We start from the raw sequence: 18679 nt of genomic DNA on the forward strand, positions 1-18679 counted from the left end.
GTAACCAGTCTTACTCTAGCAAGCGAGTATATCGGTTTCTTTAGTATAAATATACACTGTGCAGCTTGTGGGTTGGTGGCTGGCTTTGGCACGAAGGATGGGTATCATGGATTGTAAACTCCTTTTAGGGTGAGTTTGATGTGTTATAGTGTTTGGTTTGTTTATGTCTTTAATGGCTACGCGGTTTTAGATGCTTGCGTTATTACTATTATTATTATTATTATTATTATTTCTTACCAGACGCCCTTATCCATGGCGAATTACAATCATAAGCAAATACATTTCAAGTATCACAGTACAAGTAATAATACAATTAAGAGCAAGATAAATACAATGACTTTGCGTTGCTGTATTTCATTTCTATATGTTTTGTTCTTGCGTTGCCGTGTAAAGGTATGCAGTGTCTTGAGTACACCCGAGTTTGTGTAGGATACAGCGTGTGTCTGAATAACACTTCTTGCATGTATTTTTTTCATCCTCAGAGTTGTATTGTGTATGCTGTTACCTTTGGATGCGAAGGCGCAAGCGCCACCAGGTAAGTGGCGTTTATTTGATTGTTCCGTGGTCTTTTGTAGCTGCCACTTGACCTGCTTAAACGGGAAGTTTTGTCCGAAATGTTACGAGTTGTCTCTGCCCTAGCACGGTCTTGCTCTTTTAAAAGCGCACTGTATCTGCCGCATAACCAACGTTGTGTTCGTCATTAAAACCGGTTAGTTCTCTGAATAGTTATTGAACCACTGCAAGTGAGAGTAAGTCTCTTGTCTCTTTGCCCGCAGGGACCTTTGTTAATGAGTGTCGGGACCGATACTTCTGGATGACGACGAAAAGAAACTTCCTAATTGGAGGGAACTTTCGCTTCGATATCATTGGTAAATATGATTTGATCGGTAACAGGAACTTGTATTTGTAGGATGCCTCAACATACAATTAAGCCTTTTTTGTGTTTAGGTAACGACGGCATTCACCCTCTGGACAATAGATACGCCGCATCCTGTGGCTTTACCTACTCTGTTAATATCCCCGGCGACCTGATATTCAGGGCTTCTTTCTTTGCTTGTCACGTCTCCAGCAATGTGAGTCCTGTGCGGTCACACTTCACACGGCCAGCTCCGTATGTATGCCAGCATTATTACAAGCGACAGTGTCGCCTTGTAAACTAATGGCTTTTCTCTCTTTTTAGAGTGATTCGGAGTTTAGCTTGAGGTTCCGTTTCGTTCGCATCGACCAGTTCAGCAGAGAGACTTACTACCCGTTCTCTATGACGTGCAGTACTACCAAGCAGTGGTACCCCCGCGAAATCGTCTGTGAAGAGAACTACATGGAGGTAAGACCTCTCCAGTCCTGGGTTTGACCTGTACTCCCACTAGCTATAATACATTGCCCACAATAATGCCTCACCCTTTGGTCCATTATCCTTCTGCAGATTCTTTTCTTTTTAAACTACCTTTTTGTGCCACTGTGGTACCAGTTAATAAAACAATACTCTAATTCAACCAATATTTCCCCATATCTTATTTTGTCAACATGTTGCAACTGAAACTGGTTTAGGACAGAATACCAAACACTAATTGAATTACAAGTATTGTAGAATTTATTTGGATTAGAAATCCAAATTGGTGTGCATTGCCTTTTTGCTTCCCATATTTGTGCATTTTATATTTACAGCATTAAACTGAAGGTGAATTATTGATTCTTTGTGCATTTGTTTGTTTCTCTAGTAACAATACACAATCTGGATGTGCAGTCCTCTACCAAACCCAGGCAACAACTGCAACCTGCCACTGTTGGTGTTGCTAAAATGCAGTGTCTGATTGTTTTACAGTTGTCCCTTGTACTCCTTCAGAAGCTTGTATCAAATTCTCAGTAGATTTCTTGCTGCATGGCTTAATTCTAGCTGGTTGTGACTTGAGCCCAGTACCTGTAACAGGGTTCCTCTTGGCTGATCTAGCCATCTACTTCTGTAAAGTGACGGGCTGCTAGATCGTCTTTAAGCTATAGGGAGGTCTGAACCTAAATGATTGTATAACGTTATCCCCTTGTCATCTTTAGATATCTGTAAGGAGAAATGTGCCAGTTATTGCTCAGGAGGGGATGGATACTGAAGACTGGCACGCTGCTCTCCCTGCAGTAAGTTTAAAAGCCACTCCTGTTTTGGTCTGAAGATGTTCATGCAGCATGGCAATTGTATAGGGTGCTTACAAGCTGCTATCCAGCTCGCAGTAGCATCTTGTTGGCTGCTGTGAGCAGGGCTATTGGCTTGTGTCTTTCTGCAACCTGTCCTATATTTCTAATTTAACAAAAGGTATAGCTCATCTTTTAATAACATGATGTCTGATGCTCATGCTGCCATATATATGAATGAGCATCAAATGTATCGCTCATATTGGGATAAAATGACATGTCTCTGTGCAGTGACTCTACTGTGCTGACCAACAATTGATATTTTACCATCTGAAGTTATGCTAGTCACAGGCTAGCGTGTGTGGCCACTGTTGGAAGCAGTACGCATGCTTTGCACCAGGTTTCGGATGTTGTCTTGTGGAATCCTGGCCCATTCCTCTTGTCATGCCTGGATAAGCATCTGCCTGTTCAGTGGTCTCCCGAGCCCTAGAAGCCACATGCCGCCCAAGTTCATCGCACAAATGTTTAATTGGGCTTGGGTCTGGGGAATAAGGCATGACTCTCCCATTGTGCAAGAAAGCTGTTGTGACATAAGCAACATGTGGCCATTCCTGCAAGACCATGCACGTTGGCCTATTAGGATGGGCTTGCAAGAAGGGCACCAAGTGAGGCCTTGGGACTTGATCAACGTATTGCTGTGGAGTCCTGTTTCCATCAATCCCTCACTAGCAGCGGAGTTCTGTAGCAACTAGACCATCACACTTGGACCTCCCCATCGATTGGTCTCTCGTGCACAACAGTGTCCTAATTAGGTGTATATTAAGTGCCTATGTTTCAGTCCTAGTTTGTCTTCTATGCAGGCTTGTGACTTGCTGCTACTCTATGCAAGTGTGAACTGTCTTAAGCTTCATAACTTGTCTAGCTAAAATCACTCCACACTTTCCCAGTCAACTTGGCTTCTTGCCTCCTACCCCAGTCCCATAAAACCAGACTAGCCCCTAGACCTTCTGACCAGCTGCTGTCTCTCCTGTGTTCCAGGCCCAGGAAGCTATCATGTCAGTGTGGCAGGTTGTGTTCCACAAGACCGGACAGCCAGCCAAATCCATGAATGCCTCCGTGGCCCAGTCTCGGGGCTACATGATCAACTCCACCTCCAGTAGGATCCTCTTCCGCTCGCCCTATAACATGCCGGAATCAGAAATGCTTACAGTAAGACCTCTCCAAAAGCACTATTAAAATATCGGGTTCTGTTTTTAGCAGAGTTCCATATTGCTCCATCGGTGTCTCCAAGCACACTTGTATTGCTTCTGTGCCTGAGTTCATGCTATGTTCTTCCAGGTTAATGGAATCCAAGTGGAAGCAATCCGGGCAACTGTCTTCTACAAGCAAAGGTGGATGCTGCTATTGGTGGACACTTCTGCTGCCTGTACCAAGAGTAAGATCTAAAGCTTGGCTATCTTGCCATGGTCCAGAGGCCATGTAAAACGACTGCCATGGTGTGGTCCTCTTTTTAACTGGACAATTACTAGTGCAGTTACTTCTACTAGGTTACAAAAGGAACATCTCTGCATGCTAGCACTACAGAATTCTACAAACAAGGGCCATGATCATGGCCATATTGATTGCCATCTGCTTGCACTTCCTTTTATACAGAAATTCCTAATGGATACAAGTTTTTAAATCCAACTGTCTTTTCCCTCCTAGATCTTGGCACTTTTGATGGTACACATTTGGCTTGGGTTGCACCCAGAGTCCTCACTCCACTGGTCCTGCATATAGAGAAGTTCCAGGACAAGGGTATTGCCATGGGTGTGGAGGGGAAGCTGCTTGACCTTGCCACTATCCGAAGACGGAACTATGAACTGAAAGTCAATGAGACTTTCATAGATATCTCTGTTCCTTATGGCGCGGAGGGTGGCTACCTGAAGGTAATGGGGGGGGGGGGGGTTTAGCTCTGGCGTTCCTTCACTGACAACCAGGCAGGTTCTGGATGTGTTGCAGACTCTCTCTACCCCCTAGATTGCGTGCCCTTGGTGTTTCTCTAGATGAGCACTTTGACAGTACACCTGCTTCTGATATCCCAGACAAGTTTAGCTGACCCTGAGTAAATCCTGGTTTTAATCTACACGTTGGCCAATGACCCTTCCTTTCCAGCCTTGGTTCTGCATGCTTTTAATGGAGTCCACCTCCTGCTTTACTCTTGTGACCATGCCCTTCTGTCTCTTCAGAGTCGTGTTATAAATAACCAGTACAACCGGATCTACGCCATTGACCTGTACCTTGAGCACCAGTGGGCAGATGACCAGTGGGAAGCGACCCAGCACCGTTCTTTCAAGCCAGTCCGCACCCCCTCTATTGCTGAGACCCCCTTTGTTGTCAACAGTGAGTACGCTGCCTGCTTTCCAGCATGGCATTTAATGGCCTTGCTGTGGTGCCAATGTGTAATGCAGTGGGGGACGTCCTGGACTAAAACACTAGCCCTGGCTTTAAATCTGTAATGCAAACCCTCCTCCATCTTAACCTCCTAAATGCCTGCGTTTGTAGATACCATCCCAGCAGAAAAGGTCTTCACAGTGACCCTTGGCATCTTCAACCCTGATGTTGAGCTGAAGAACTTCACCATCAATGGGGTTCCTCTGACCCTTCCTGAGGCCATCAACCAAGGCATTGTGCTAACTGAGGTCCAGCACCCCAATGGCACCAAGTCTTTTGTCCTGAAGGTCCCCTTCACCCACCCACTCATCCCACAAAAGGTAGGGATGAAAGCATGCCTATATGTTGATGGAACTCAAAGCTTAAGACCCAAGCTGTACCGGTCTATTCTCCAGTACAGTTGCTGACTGTTACTGCTTCTTTACACCATTTGTTGTTCTCTGGCAGTATATTGGCAATGGTGTGAGGGAGTTCACCTTGAATATCAACTACACCTTGAACATCATCCCTGAGAATGCGCCTTATTTCCACCCTGCAACCATTGTGTGTCAGGTTAAGGATGTCGGTAAGTATTGGGGCTGGGAAGTGTCCCTGAGCACTGATTGATTTAGACCACGGGTGTCAAACTCTGTTCCTGGCGGGCTACAGTGTTTTCTGGCTTTCGTTCCCCCTGAGCTCTCAATTATTTATTTCTTAGCAGATGCCCTTATCCAGGGCGACTTACAATCGTAAGCAAATACATTTCTTGTGTTACAGTACAAGTAATACAATAAGAGCAAATTACTTAATGGGTCTAATGATGATTAACCGGACACATTCAACACTTCTCTTCAGGCCTCAATGCTTCATAGGTAGTGTACCTTGAATCCAGTGCATTTCTAAAACCATCCACTGTAAAAGACCTTAATGTTTGATAATTCAACAAATTATCTCAATTGTTAATTGAGAGTTTTGGCATGAAGACCCTGCGACCCTCGGGCTGGAGTTGACATCCCTGGACTAGACCAAGTCTCTCAACCAAAGGATTGGTGCACTGGTTGTGTGCCCACCCAGGGAATTCCATCATGAAGATGTCTCCCCTTTTTTTCAATTGAGCTAGTTTGCAAGCTCTTGAAAGCCTCCTGAAAAATGTTTGCTGCTAGCATGCTGTCATCTTTCTTGGGATTTGCATACACCTCCCACACTAACAGACATGCACCCCTATTGGCACTTGCTGTTTGAGAGAAATGATGTTCATTAAAGCACTGCTGCCCAAAGAAGACTGCCAGCACTCTGCTGAAGCTTGAACTGTCGACGCCTGACCATTACTGAAGGTGTGGTTGGTAGTTTTTTATTGGCATACACTTCAGGCTCTTGACTCTTCTTTCCTCCCCAGTACTTCCTGTGATCAAGGGCTCTTGTACTGAAAAGAGCCTAGTCTTTGAAGTGACGCGTGGGAACATGGACCACCTCTGGGCCATGTACATTGAGAAACACCAGCTTACCTCTGAGCTGGCGGCTCAACGGGGCTACATCCTCACCAACCAGACCAAGTTTATTCTAGAGGTGCCGCTCTTCAGTATCGGCTGCATCTATGAGGTACACATTTCTGGGGGCCATTAGGAATGTACTTGGCAGAGTCTCCCTAGAGGCTGAACTGGGTGTTTTGTAGGATTACATTCTCGTTCTGGGTTTGAGACTTTTTCTTTTCCTTTGTTTAGGTGTGTGAGCAAACCTGAGCCTTGTTAAATCTGTAGTTCTCCCTGCATGACTAGGTTGGAAAGCCTGCCCCTCTGTTGGTGTGCCATCAAACTGGGATGTTTTTTTTCCCCGTGTCGCTTGTCTCCCTCTTTTCCAGGATATCTCTCTCCGAGGCCTCTTTGTTCGAGTAGAACTGACCCTAATCGATATTGGGACACTCGTGGCAGTGCTGTCCGCTGTACAGCGCTGTCAATTTCCTACCAAGCAGCTGTTGGGTAAGTAGTTCCCCAAAGTGGGCTTGACTTTCTGTCTTGGTGCTCTGCACCTCCCTGCTTCCATGCCTTGCCATTTTCTACACGTGTTGACTAAGCAATCTCTAACATATGCTTTAGCCGTATACCTGACTCCTCCTTCTCCATTGCTATAGAGAGTATTCCACTGATCACATATTGCTTGCAACAATCCGTAGTGCCACTTGCCCAACTTCTAAATGGTCTGCGGTCAGGTCTCTATGCATATTGGTGAAGGCTTCTACCAGTACGTGCACCACAGTGTGATCCTTTAGTATTCGGCAGGCTTTGTTTGACCTGAAGCAAAATTAATTCTACAGGGTTCCGCAGCACTTTTGGCCATAGCTGTAGGTATCGTCTCGAGGCTACTTGGTACACGATTTGGTGTGGCAATCTTGAACTGGTTCATGCAGCAAGTTCTCATGGAATGCTTCAACTTCACCCCATTCTCTTCAGTGTGCATGCCTAATGGTGTGATGACGGTGGTGGCTGTCACCATGGAGCCCATACCAGTAGTGGAACCCAGCAAGACCACCCTGCTGGATAAGACCTGCAAACCCAAAGAGTTTGACTCAACCAGGGCTCTCTTCACCTTCACTGTCAACACGTGTGGGACCAGGAGCAAGGTGGGTTTCCCGCATGGTGCTGTAGACTCGTGCAATAGCCCTTCATACAGGTCTTGTATTGGTGGACTGTACTAGATGCAATACGTATCCCTAAAAGTGCTGTGGACTAGCCTTGCATGTCTGCCCTAGTAAAGACTACAAGATTGCTTCCCCTTGAACTGTTTTTAAAATTGCATGTTTGACAAGTGACAACTCCTGTTTGTGTGTCTTTTTTTTAAATGTGCTATTGGCATACAGATTTCTTTCAAATGGGGCTGCTATTCTAATTTCTAGTAGTGGGTGGGGGTGCTTTGTACTAATGGCTTGATATGGCAATGTTTCAGATTGTGGAGAACTACCTGATCTATGAGAATGAGGTAGTGTATACCAGAGCTCTGTTCCCAGCCAATGCTCCAGTCATCACCAGGGACTCTGAATACAGGTGAGCATGAGGAGTCCTGCACTTCTAGAAGGCCTGAAATGGGCCTACACTGGCACCTCTTGATACTGACTTTTTAGACTTGGGGCATGCTGCCCAATAGATAATGGTATACTTCCTGTGAAGATTTGCCTCTGAAGGAACCATTTAACAAATTGCAAGTAGTGTACAGTAATGTGTTTCAACTGCATTTTAAAGACCTTGGTAGTCTTATCCAATACTACTGCAACGTGTCTCCCGTAGGCTGACCATCCGTTGCCGCTACCCCCTCAACGACACCATGAAATTGCTAGCTGAAAGGAAGGCTGTCCCTGCCCCCTACTCTAAAAAAAGTCTTGGATCCCTGGAGTTCTATCCTTACAGCTCTGAGCAGAGAGGTATGGCTTCTAGTGCCTAGTTTTAACTTGCCCGGTCCCGGGACAGTGTTGGTCAACTTTTATCCTGACTACCAGTATCGACCTACTACTATGACTCCATTTCTTGATTTCCCAGGCCCCAAAGCCAGAGACGTTCTGAATCTGAAGGCCCGTCTAGCAAGAGGTTGGTACCTGGTACACCCTTCATACCCACCTACCTTTTAATGGCCAGGTTCTGTAGTCTTTCATCCATAACCCACCAGGAATGGTGGCTGTACACATAATGCGCTTTAAAAGCATAGCAGTGATGGGCGCTCAGTCAACCTTTCTCCTTCCTGCCAGATGTGACCTTCTCCCAGTTCTATCGGGAGTTCCCAGTGTCCAAGTCTGGGCTGGAGCCCTTGTTCCTGGAGGTTGTGCTCCTCCACCACCAGAACCTGGCTGACCACCTCGTCCTGCGGGACTGCTGGGCCACAGAGACCCCTGAACTGGACGCCACCCCTCAATGGGACCTGGTCACTGACGGGTAAGGGGGTGGGGGTGACGAGAGTAAGCAGGCAGATGGTATTGAGCTGGAGTTTCATTGTCACTTATGCCAGCTTTTAGAATGTGTGCTTGGTAGAGGTCTAAACTTTTCTTGCTATGCTGTAGACTTGCATTGCATGATAACCTGGATGCCTAGATAGACGTGACCTGGCAAAGGCCTTTTCAGCATTGCAATGGGCTTTGGCTTCATGTACTTCTGCAATGAGTTGCATTTGCCTTGATTGGTGTTCATCTATATATGGTAAACACACACACCATGGCAGTTTCCCTCTGGTGGGAAGTGCATGTAGAACACACTTGGAAGTCTTTTGGAGGCTTCCTAATGTGCTAGGATTCAGTCGTTTCCTAAAATGACTACCTTTGTCCTGTACTTCACCCCTCGAGCTCCATGCCACGAAACCCAGTGTGCGATTGCCTCCAATGTCGTCTCCTCCTTTTCTGCAGCTGCCTGGTCAGTGGCGACTCCTACAAGACCCGGTTCCACCCAGTGTCTGCCAGCGCTCTCACCAAGAGCCCCCACCACCTCAAGAGGCTTGAGGTCCAGGCTCAGTCTGTTGCAAACCATGCCCTGTGGCAACAGGTTGGTAACTTTTTTCAGTGAGCTCAATCCGAGCCTTTTGATCTGCATTCTCACCCTCGGGTTAATACACGGCCATCTACTCTAGGTTTGGGGTGGGGGAGGAAAGCTCCCATGTCAAACGATAGTTTAAACCTCCATCTAGACCCTGAAGTAGCTCCCTATTTAAACTGGTGTGGAATGACTCCAAGGTCAGAAATGGGCAGTCCTGCTCTAGAAATGGCTTTCTATAGGCTGACATATTGGTTGGCTGTGTATGAGGCTGAACTAGGGCTCTAACACTGTCGTCTGACCTTTTTTGTGTTTTGCAGATGTACTTCCACTGTCTAGCTGTGGTTTGTGCTTCTGAGAAGGCAGGTGTCTGCAATGAGACCTGTATCGCTGGAGACAAGAGATCAGGTAGGGAGTAGTGGTTAGGGCTCTGGACTTTTGACCGGAGGGTTGTGGGTTCAATCCCCAGTGGGGGACACTGCTATTGTACCCTTGAGCAAGGTACTTTACCTAGATTGCTCCAGTAAAAACCAACTGTAAAAAATGGGTAATTGTATGTGATATCTTGTAACAATTGTAAGTTGCCCTGGATAAGGACGTCTGCTAAGAAATAAATAGGCAGGGTGTATCTGACCTCTCCTGCAGTGGATATATGATACCCATTTGTATGTTCTATCGACTCCCAATTGCTCCTTTTTGGATCTAACTCTTTTGGGGTATGTCTTCCAGCCCGCAGTGTTGAGCTGGCTGACTCTGTCAAAGGCTATATTTCTGCTGGACCAGTCCAAATTGTACCCGAGGGGGAAGTTGCCAGTGTTCAAGCAGCCGGTAAGCAGTAAAGCACCAAGACGCTAATCCCCTGCCTGCCCTGTAACTGTGTTCCTTTGCATGGTGATGAAGGTTAGGAAACTGCTGCCATTTTGGCTTTTGCATGGGAAGCTTTGTGTATTGCACCAAAGGGGAATCTGGCGCCAAAAGGGCACCTGCAGGGGCTGTAGTTTTTCTAGACCTCTTCTGTTGCAAGTTTTAGCCAAACAAATGCTTGTCCCAGGCACGCTACATAATGTAACCAGTAGCTGTGCTTTCAAATGAAGCCCTCCAGGCTAACTAGCTCTGCCTCTTCTACCCAACACTTGCATCTCTTCCCCCAGTGCACACATTGGGTATTGTGTAGCTTCCTCAGGGTCCTAATGCTTGCCATTGTCTACTTTTCAGGTGCGACTCCTCCTCTGGTCCCCTATATTCCAGTCTTGGGAGTTGCAGTGGGAGTCCTTCTACTTGCTGTTGTAGTGTTTGCTGCCAAAGCTATGAGATGTTGGGTTTCTGTTTAATAAAAATCTTTGAATGTGAAATTGTCTCGTGTGTGTGGCTAGCTTTCACATTTGCATCGGTCAATGGATCTGAATTAACTGGGGTATTGGATGGCTAAAATGATGCCTGCAGTCTTATTCAGCTAACCTTTGAATGTCCTTTTTCAATAACTCTTTCCCATGAGAGGATTCTGCTGTTGCCTCACTAAATGATGCTTTAAACCTTTTGGTTTTCAGCCATGAAGTGAAGAGGGTTTGCAGTAAAACTTGTGTGACCCAAGCATTGGTTGAGGGTGACAAGATCTCTATCGGTAACCTAGACCTTTTTTTACATGCCTGTACGCCTTTTGCCATTTCAAGGGAACGGTATCATAGTGTAATGATTTGGTCCAGTTTACCAGTGTTCACAGGCAAGCCACGTTTTTGCAGTTTATAAATTGAATCAGTTTTTATTCCCCCCCTCGCAATCCGTACTAACATGTACTCCTAGGAGGAAGCATTGCCTTCCTAGTTAGTGGAGAGGCAAGTTGTAACCTGTTTTTAGAGCTAGCACTGACTGCTGTTGTGCAAATAAGATTCAATTCCATGACAATCCCCTAGAGCAGTGCTTCTCAACCCTGGTCCTGGGGACCCACTGTCCTGGTGTGTCTTGTTCCAACCGAGCTCTCAAGTACTTAATTGAACCCTTAAGAGCTCGGTTGGAACCAAAACGACCAGGGTTTAGAACCACTGCCCTAGAGAAAAGGAGGGGAGGAAAGCCAATGTGTCTTGGGAACCTGCTACTAGGACTGCTGTAATGGTTAATTATTAGTTCAAATCCAGGGAGGGGCTGTGTATTTTGTCTATCCATTCTACGAGGAACTACCGTTCCTCTCAAATGTACAAGTTAGAAAAACTTGTTTGAAACTACCAAGCATCTCTGTATAGCGCAAAGAGTTTAGCTGTTTTTGCCATGTAGCAGCGGCAAAACTAAATGATTTAGAATTCCCATCTGTACCAGTATCAAAAGTCTGAAACTTCCTTACAGCAAATGTGGGGGGAATAAAACCGTACATGCCTCTTGTACACAATGCGATAGAAGTCGTCAAACTAAGGTAACATTGTTATTCTTCCTCTTCTGTCTACTTCTTAAGGGTGTGTAGCGACTTTTTCAAACAGAAAAGCTAAATAACTGATTCCACATGTTGATCAACGTCAAAATAAACCAGAGAATGCAAGCGCTTTGATATCCACACCATTTATATGAAACCATTTGTTTTAAAACGGCACATCGCAGAAAAAAATACGTGGTGTGAACTTGCAACATGACGTTCTTGACGAGCACACGACCTTGGCCCACTGCGCAGTTGTTGAAATGCGTTTTATTTTTTAAGCTTGCATCCGAGCCTGACCAGCTTTTGCTGAAAGTTCTGCGCGATTCTAGGAATGTTCGATTTCCTGTTTGAAAATTTCTAGTTTCCTGTTTGTTTGGTAGATACCACAGCATGGAATTGTACACGAGTGGCATGTAGCTTCCTTGTCTAAATCTCTGATAAATTGTAGTTCCTCGTTAAATTAAAGATAAAGGGATTTATTTGGTAGAAATAAACAATTTAAACAAATACATAGGAGGCATAAATACATTTAGAAATAATTTAAATAAATGTAGAAATGAATACATAAATGTATAAATAGCAAGCTAGAAAATTACGTCATATTAATTGATTTGGCTGATGCGTTTATCCATAGCAACTGACATTTATATACCTATATACAAAGTACATGTCTCATGTAAATATATATATATAATATATATATATATACAGTGTGTGTGTGTGTATATATATATATATATATATATAACATTTCTATTGCAAGTTGCCTAAAATTAATAGCGCATCAAAGAAAGTCACCAAGGTTGAAACATTTAATGGTAGCTACTGAGTCAACATTTACATTGTAACGTTTAAAACAGTCTTCTAAAATGTAACAAACAAGGGTCATTTAAATGTGTTGGCTGAAAAAAGTAACAAGCAGACAAAACTGATTAAAACAAAACAAGTTTGAATGACAAATTCGGCAACATTGTCGAGTTTTGTAAACATTTAAAACTTAGGCTGTGTTCATACAGTAATTATACGGACTGTGTTGCATAGCGTTACGCTGACTTTGAAAAACAAAATGGTAAAACCAGGGTTAAGTGCAAGTGACAAAACCGAAACTCTGTGTTTTTCTTTACACCCACTAAATTACATATGACGTTTTAAACCACTTCGTGCTACTTAAAGTTTACAAACGAGAGGTGGTCATTTCAGCCCATCTTGCTCGTTTGGTTGTTAGTAGCTTAGTGAGCGAAACAACCTATACAAACTAATCTGAACAAGAAGAAAACATATGTGATTTTTTTTTTTTTAATCCGTCTAGCATGTTGTGCGCTCGCAAGCACGCTCACGCACAAAATGATCTGGCCCGTGAGCAGAAAAATTCCAGTTGAAACCAGTAGATCTTATCAATTGGTCTCAACTGGAATGAACTGGTCTGTACTACTCACCAGTAAACGTATCAATTGGTCTCAACTGGTATGAACTACTCACAAGTAGACCTTATCAATGGGTCTCAACTGGTATGAACTGGTCTACACTACTCTCCAGTAGATCTCTACTGGTCTATGGTATATTAGTCCATTTCATCAATGGGTCCCAACTGGTATGAACTCTCCTGCACTACTCAGCAGTATCTCTACTGGTGAGTAGTGCAGCAGTAGATCTCTCAAATAAAGAGAACACTATGTAACACAATTTTTGTTCCTGGGTAGTAAGTGTTATTTCCTAATTGCTTATACCTCAAAAGTATAGAAAATGGCTATTATTCCCCACAAACTTTGCTTTTGTGACCAGGACAGTGATATTTTGAAATTTACCTATTTCCAATGAGAAAACGGGTGAATTTGTGTCTTTTTGTTCACATAAAGTCAGAAAAAAACAACATATGAATCCAAATTAACATGTATTTATACTAAAGTAATACAAAAATGACTACAAAAGATTTAGAAGTGAGTAGTTTTTCGAGATTTACGATTATACTGTAAATCACTTTCACGATTCAGCCCCCAAATATAGTCTCCCATCATGTTCTCGTTATACTGTCCTTCATTGACAGCTCATCCAGGAGCCTCAAAGCCGTGCTACTCCATAATGGTAACAAGTACCCGTCTCTTCCCCTGGCTCACTCGGTGCACCTCAAAGAGGATTACAACAGCATCAAGACCTTGCTGGACGCCTTGAAGTATCATGAGTATGGCTGGGACCCCCGGAAGGTGCTGATGCCACCACTGCACATCAAATTGGGCCTTATGAAACAATTTGTCAGAGCTCTAGATAAGGAGTCGGCAGCCTTCAAGTACCTTCAAGACTTCTTCCCTAAGCTGTCTGAGGCAAAGGTCAAAGCCGGTGTCTTCGTCAGACCACAGATAAAGAAGATCCTGGAGTGCAATGAATTCCCCAAGAAGCTCACTAGTAAGGAGAAAGCGGCTTGGAACAGCTTTGTCGCAGTGGTTCGGGGCTTCCTGGGCAATCACAAGGCCGAAAACTATGTGGAGCTGATTGAGACTCTGGTGAAGAACTACGGCACAATGGGCTGTAGGATGTCCCTCAAAGTCCATATCCTTGATGCTCATCTTGATAAATTCAAGGAGAACATGGGAGCGTACTCGCAGGAGCAAGGCGAGCGCTTCCACCAGGATATACTGGACTTTGAACGCCGCTACCAAGGACAGTATAACGGGAACATGATGGGAGACTACATTTGGGGGCTGATTCGTGAAAGTGATTTACAGTATAATCGTAAATCTCGAAAAACTACTCACTTCTAAATCTTTTGTAGTCATTTTTGTATTACTTTATTATTATTATTATTATTTATTTCTTAGCAGACGCCCTTATCCAGGGCGACTTACAATTGTTAGCAGATATCACATTATTTTTACATACAATTACCCATTTATACAGTTGGGTTTTTACTTTAGTATAAATACATGTTAATTTGGATTCATATGTTGTTTTTTTCTGACTTTATGTGAACGAAAAGACACACATTCGCCCGTTTTCTCATTGGAAATAGGTAAGTTTCAAAATATCACTGTCCTGGTCACAAAAGCAAAGTTTGTGGGGAATAATAGCCATTTTCTATACATTTGAGGCATCAGCTATTAGGAAATAACACTTACTACCCAGGAACCAAAAAAAAATAAATACATTTTGTTACACGGTGTAATTGCAAGCTACTGATAGTAGCTAATTATAGTAGTATGTGTCTGCATCCACAATAATAGGCTCCTATTTGAGTATAAATATCTTACTCGTGTAAGCTTTTATTCAAAATTCTAAATTATAGCAAAATAATGTATTAGAAATGAATACAGTGTCTTACCTTAGCTACCTCTTTTTCAATGGAAGTTTAAAAAGAAAAGGACACTTAATTTCTGATATTATATTTGTTTAATTATGTTAAGAACAATAAGAAAGTACAAAATCTAGTCATTCCATTAATATTTTATAAAAACTGGTCACAGTTAAAAATATGAAAAAACAAACAGTATATATTATTTTACAATTCATTTACAATGGACTGATGAACAGGTTGCAGAATTGCTGGGTTTTTTTTAACATATCACAATAACATTGCATAGAAAACATATTACAATTTAAAATGTACCTTTTCTCTTAGTCTATGAGAGGTTAAAATAACAAACAAGTAAAAAATATGTAAATAAAAAAATACCAAAACAAGGTTCTACCAAGGTTCTTTTTCTATCACAAAATGTAATGGTAACTAATGAAATCTTCAGTCTGGATACCTAAAGAAATAAATGACAGGGAGCGTCTTAATATATCAGGGTAAGTGTACCCCCACCAGCACTTATTATCAGAGCTGAGTGGTCCCATAACTTCACAGATATCTGTGAGCATCTAGTGGAATTGATTCCTTGACATTTCACAGCTGTATTCTCTAACACTGCACGATCTGTAAGTATTGAGACAGTGAAGTCAAAATTTGTATTTTTGCAGTATACTCAAGCAATTTGGATTTCAGATGAAAAGATGAATATGAGGCAAAAGTACAGAATGTCACCTTTTATTTCTGGGTATTTCTGTGCATATATGTTTTACCATTTTAGAATAATAACACTTAAAATAAAAGGTGACGTTCTGTACTTTTGCCTCATATTCATCTTTTCATTTCAAATCCAAATTGCTCCAGTATACAGAAAAAAATACCAATTCTGACTTCACTGTCCCAATACTTACGATGGGCACTGTATATATGGGCTTAATTGGAACACACATGGACGACATGTGTAAACTAGATTTGGTGGGCTTACAGAATACATTTACCCTACACTTTTTAGTCCCTCTCATATACATTTGGAAATTTGCAAATATATGCAGTCTGACCAAAACAAATGAAAATACATTTACATACAATATCCGTTGCACTCGGTACAAGAAGTCGTGCTCGTTTGTATTCTGAACACATTGTAATATGATACCGGCAATGTCTTGTCTTTGCTCTATATCAAACATTTTTAAAAATATAGTAATCTCATTTTCAATGGTGGCATTGCTTCTAGCAATTTTTATTATTTCTCCCATTCTTTGCCCTGTTACTTTCATACTTTTGCCCATTTACAACCATTCTGCTGTAAACAACCAAAGTCGACGGTATCTCTTTACCAGCTTCTCTGAATAGTGTCTGCTCTTCCTGTCCTAAACTACTTTGTACATAGCCTGGACCCAGTAGTGTTATTCCATTGCTTGTATCAGAAGCCTGAAGTTCTGGATAATCTGTTAATTTTGTGCAGAACTCAGCAATGCTTGTTTTAATATTGTGGATCTCTTTAAATAATGGAATTGCTTTGTAAAGCAGAAATTTGTTAGCGACTTGTTTAGCTACACCTTTTGTACCTTTCACTAATTGTAATAATTTACCATTACCAGACTCAAAAACAAATGCTGAATGTGCCCACAGTGGACCCCAGAGTTTCACACTTTTTGCCAAATGAAGCAAAAGATGGACATTTGATGTCATGTTAGCTTCACCACATAATGATTGCAGCTTTACTACAAATTCGAGCAGGAGAATATCAGCATTATTCACATCTTGAGGTAAAATCGGAGATTGTAACGGAAGATAAATTGCTTCAACAAGAAGTGCAAAGTGCTTCAGATACCTCTCTGGCAGTATTCCTTTCAGACAGGGCAAACTATAAAATAGTAACCAATTTCTCCATTCAGATGCTTTCCAGTACTTTCGGTCTTTTACTGATCTTGGTAATCGTGCCATATTCTGCGGTGGTTTAATGCTAAGTAGTCTTGAATCTATGACAGCTAGACATGATGGTGAGCCTATATAACATTCTTCGTTTGCATACTGAAGCCACAGCTCTGTAAGTTGCCGTGTAACACCCACGAGCACACAGTGCATGTAGTCTGGAGTAAAGCCCCAGACTATTCCAAAGTAGGGAAGATTAATTAAGGGAGAAGGACCTTTAACTCCGTTGTATATAATCCTTTCTCTTAATGCAGTTTTCATGTCATTCAGCATTCCCCTGTCTGTCCTATCTGCATACTCTACTTCTGAAACTGGGTATTTGACCTGCCCTGAAACCAACATACCAGGGTGATAGCACCAGCTGCAACCAAAGTATCCATTGTACTGTGTAGAATTTTGCATGGCAGGTCTTGCTACAGAATCTACACAGCAACAAATACCTACAATTTTACTTGTTACTATGGTCTTGTCCTTTTTCCTCCATTTTACACCTAATTCTGTAAGCATTTTGGCTTCTTCTACAAAATGCCCAAGAAATATATCCATATTTGGATGCCCCTTGCCAAACCACAAACCTGCTAAAATCAAATGTTTACCCCTTTCACTGGGAGGTAGTTCATTAATCATTATCTGAATAGGCCATATAGAGAAGGAAGATAAATTAAACACCAAACTACCATCACAATTGAAATTGTACGAAAAGTTTTCTGGTTTACTTAAAATTTTTCCAGGCTGTGATATCTGCCTATAACATTCGCCATCATAAATGTCACATATAGACTCACGGTTAGTCATTTTTCTGGACATTCTATACGACAACACATCAGTACCCTCCAGCTTTTCTAGTAAACATTGAATCTGAGGAGCAAGTGGTACACTTATAAAGAAATTTCCTTCATCCAAGTTGTCTAAGTTACAAACACTGTGACACTGGGGGCATTTTTTCTCTTTTCTTGAAATTCAGGTCTGGATTTGACCCCAACATATGTAAGGGATCATTTGAGAAACCAGGACCAGGACTTTCCACGTTTACCGCTGTTCCAGATGACATGTGTTCTTGATCACTGTCTGGTTCATCAAACTCATCAGGAAGGTCTTGAATATTTACTTCATAAGCCAGTTCTTCACTGTTGTGGCTGTAAGTTATGTCTTCTGTTCCAGAGTGTATCTGTAAAATATGTATTTTAAAAGAGTAAAATTAAAGTGTTGGCTTTATAAAGAATAATTTAGTTTTCACATAATAAGCGGCAGACCCAGACCCAGTTGCAGGTATGAGTCCCGGAGCAGCGGCAGCAGTTACCCCAGCTACACTATATTATGCATTACTGTTTGTTATATTCATGGTGTTTCTTACCGTAGAACAACTGCTGCCTGAGAGTCTGTCAGAATCTCCCACTAACTGTTCTATAGTTTCATCATTCTCAGTCTGTTAAATAAAGGCAGAATACATGTAATAACGTTATGTTTTTTGTTTGTTTTGTTTATTTTTTTTGGGGGGGGGGGGGGAGAACAGGATGTTATCACTAGAAAACATTACAGACAACTTGCAATCAATTTGAAATGTGAAATAAACTGCTACTCCTGTTTTATAACTCATGCAAAACTAATGAATGGATACTTACCAAAGGCACCTCTGATAAAGCAATATGATGTTTTCTTTCATGCAGCCACTGTGTTGAGCGCGGCCTGTAATCTTCTACTCCAGGTTCTAAATATCTTTTATATTTTGAAGGCCTTTCCATTTTTTAATTCTGCTGAAACATATACAATATTTTTGTTTACTTTCACTTAACAATTATGAATAACAAGAGAAAAAAAAACTATTAATTTATAATAAAAAATACTAAAAATATTACAAACAAAAGGGTATTAAGTTTTAATACACTATATACTTTGTTAAGTATTGTGATTAATTTTTGGTTTAACATACCTTTTGGAAGTTTCTCGAAACCGCTGGCTCCTCTTGTCTCTGTCGTCATTCCCCGTTGTCGGTTAATGGTTGTTACACGCGCGCTACTGATG

At 42.2% G+C, this 18679-nt stretch overlaps 1 protein-coding gene across 1 annotated transcript; it reads left to right on the forward strand.

Annotated features, from left to right (window-relative positions):
- The first annotated feature begins 29 nt into the window (after positions 1–29).
- Positions 30–10390, forward strand: LOC131730488 (uncharacterized). Its single transcript, XM_059020511.1, has 23 exons — positions 30–129; positions 483–535; positions 777–869; positions 949–1073; positions 1181–1324; positions 2050–2127; positions 3160–3330; positions 3460–3556; positions 3826–4049; positions 4350–4503; positions 4666–4874; positions 5002–5119; positions 5930–6132; positions 6392–6509; positions 6981–7150; positions 7474–7571; positions 7812–7945; positions 8061–8108; positions 8267–8450; positions 8915–9050; positions 9359–9446; positions 9768–9866; positions 10254–10390. Exons 1-23 carry the CDS (start codon positions 98–100, stop codon positions 10367–10369), a joined length of 2892 nt encoding a protein of 963 aa, XP_058876494.1. The 5' UTR covers positions 30–97; the 3' UTR covers positions 10370–10390.
- The last annotated feature ends 8289 nt before the right edge of the window (positions 10391–18679 follow it).

Source organism: Acipenser ruthenus, chromosome 3, assembly GCF_902713425.1.
Source record: "Acipenser ruthenus chromosome 3, fAciRut3.2 maternal haplotype, whole genome shotgun sequence".
In the NCBI taxonomy this organism is placed as follows: Eukaryota; Metazoa; Chordata; class Actinopteri; order Acipenseriformes; family Acipenseridae; genus Acipenser; species Acipenser ruthenus.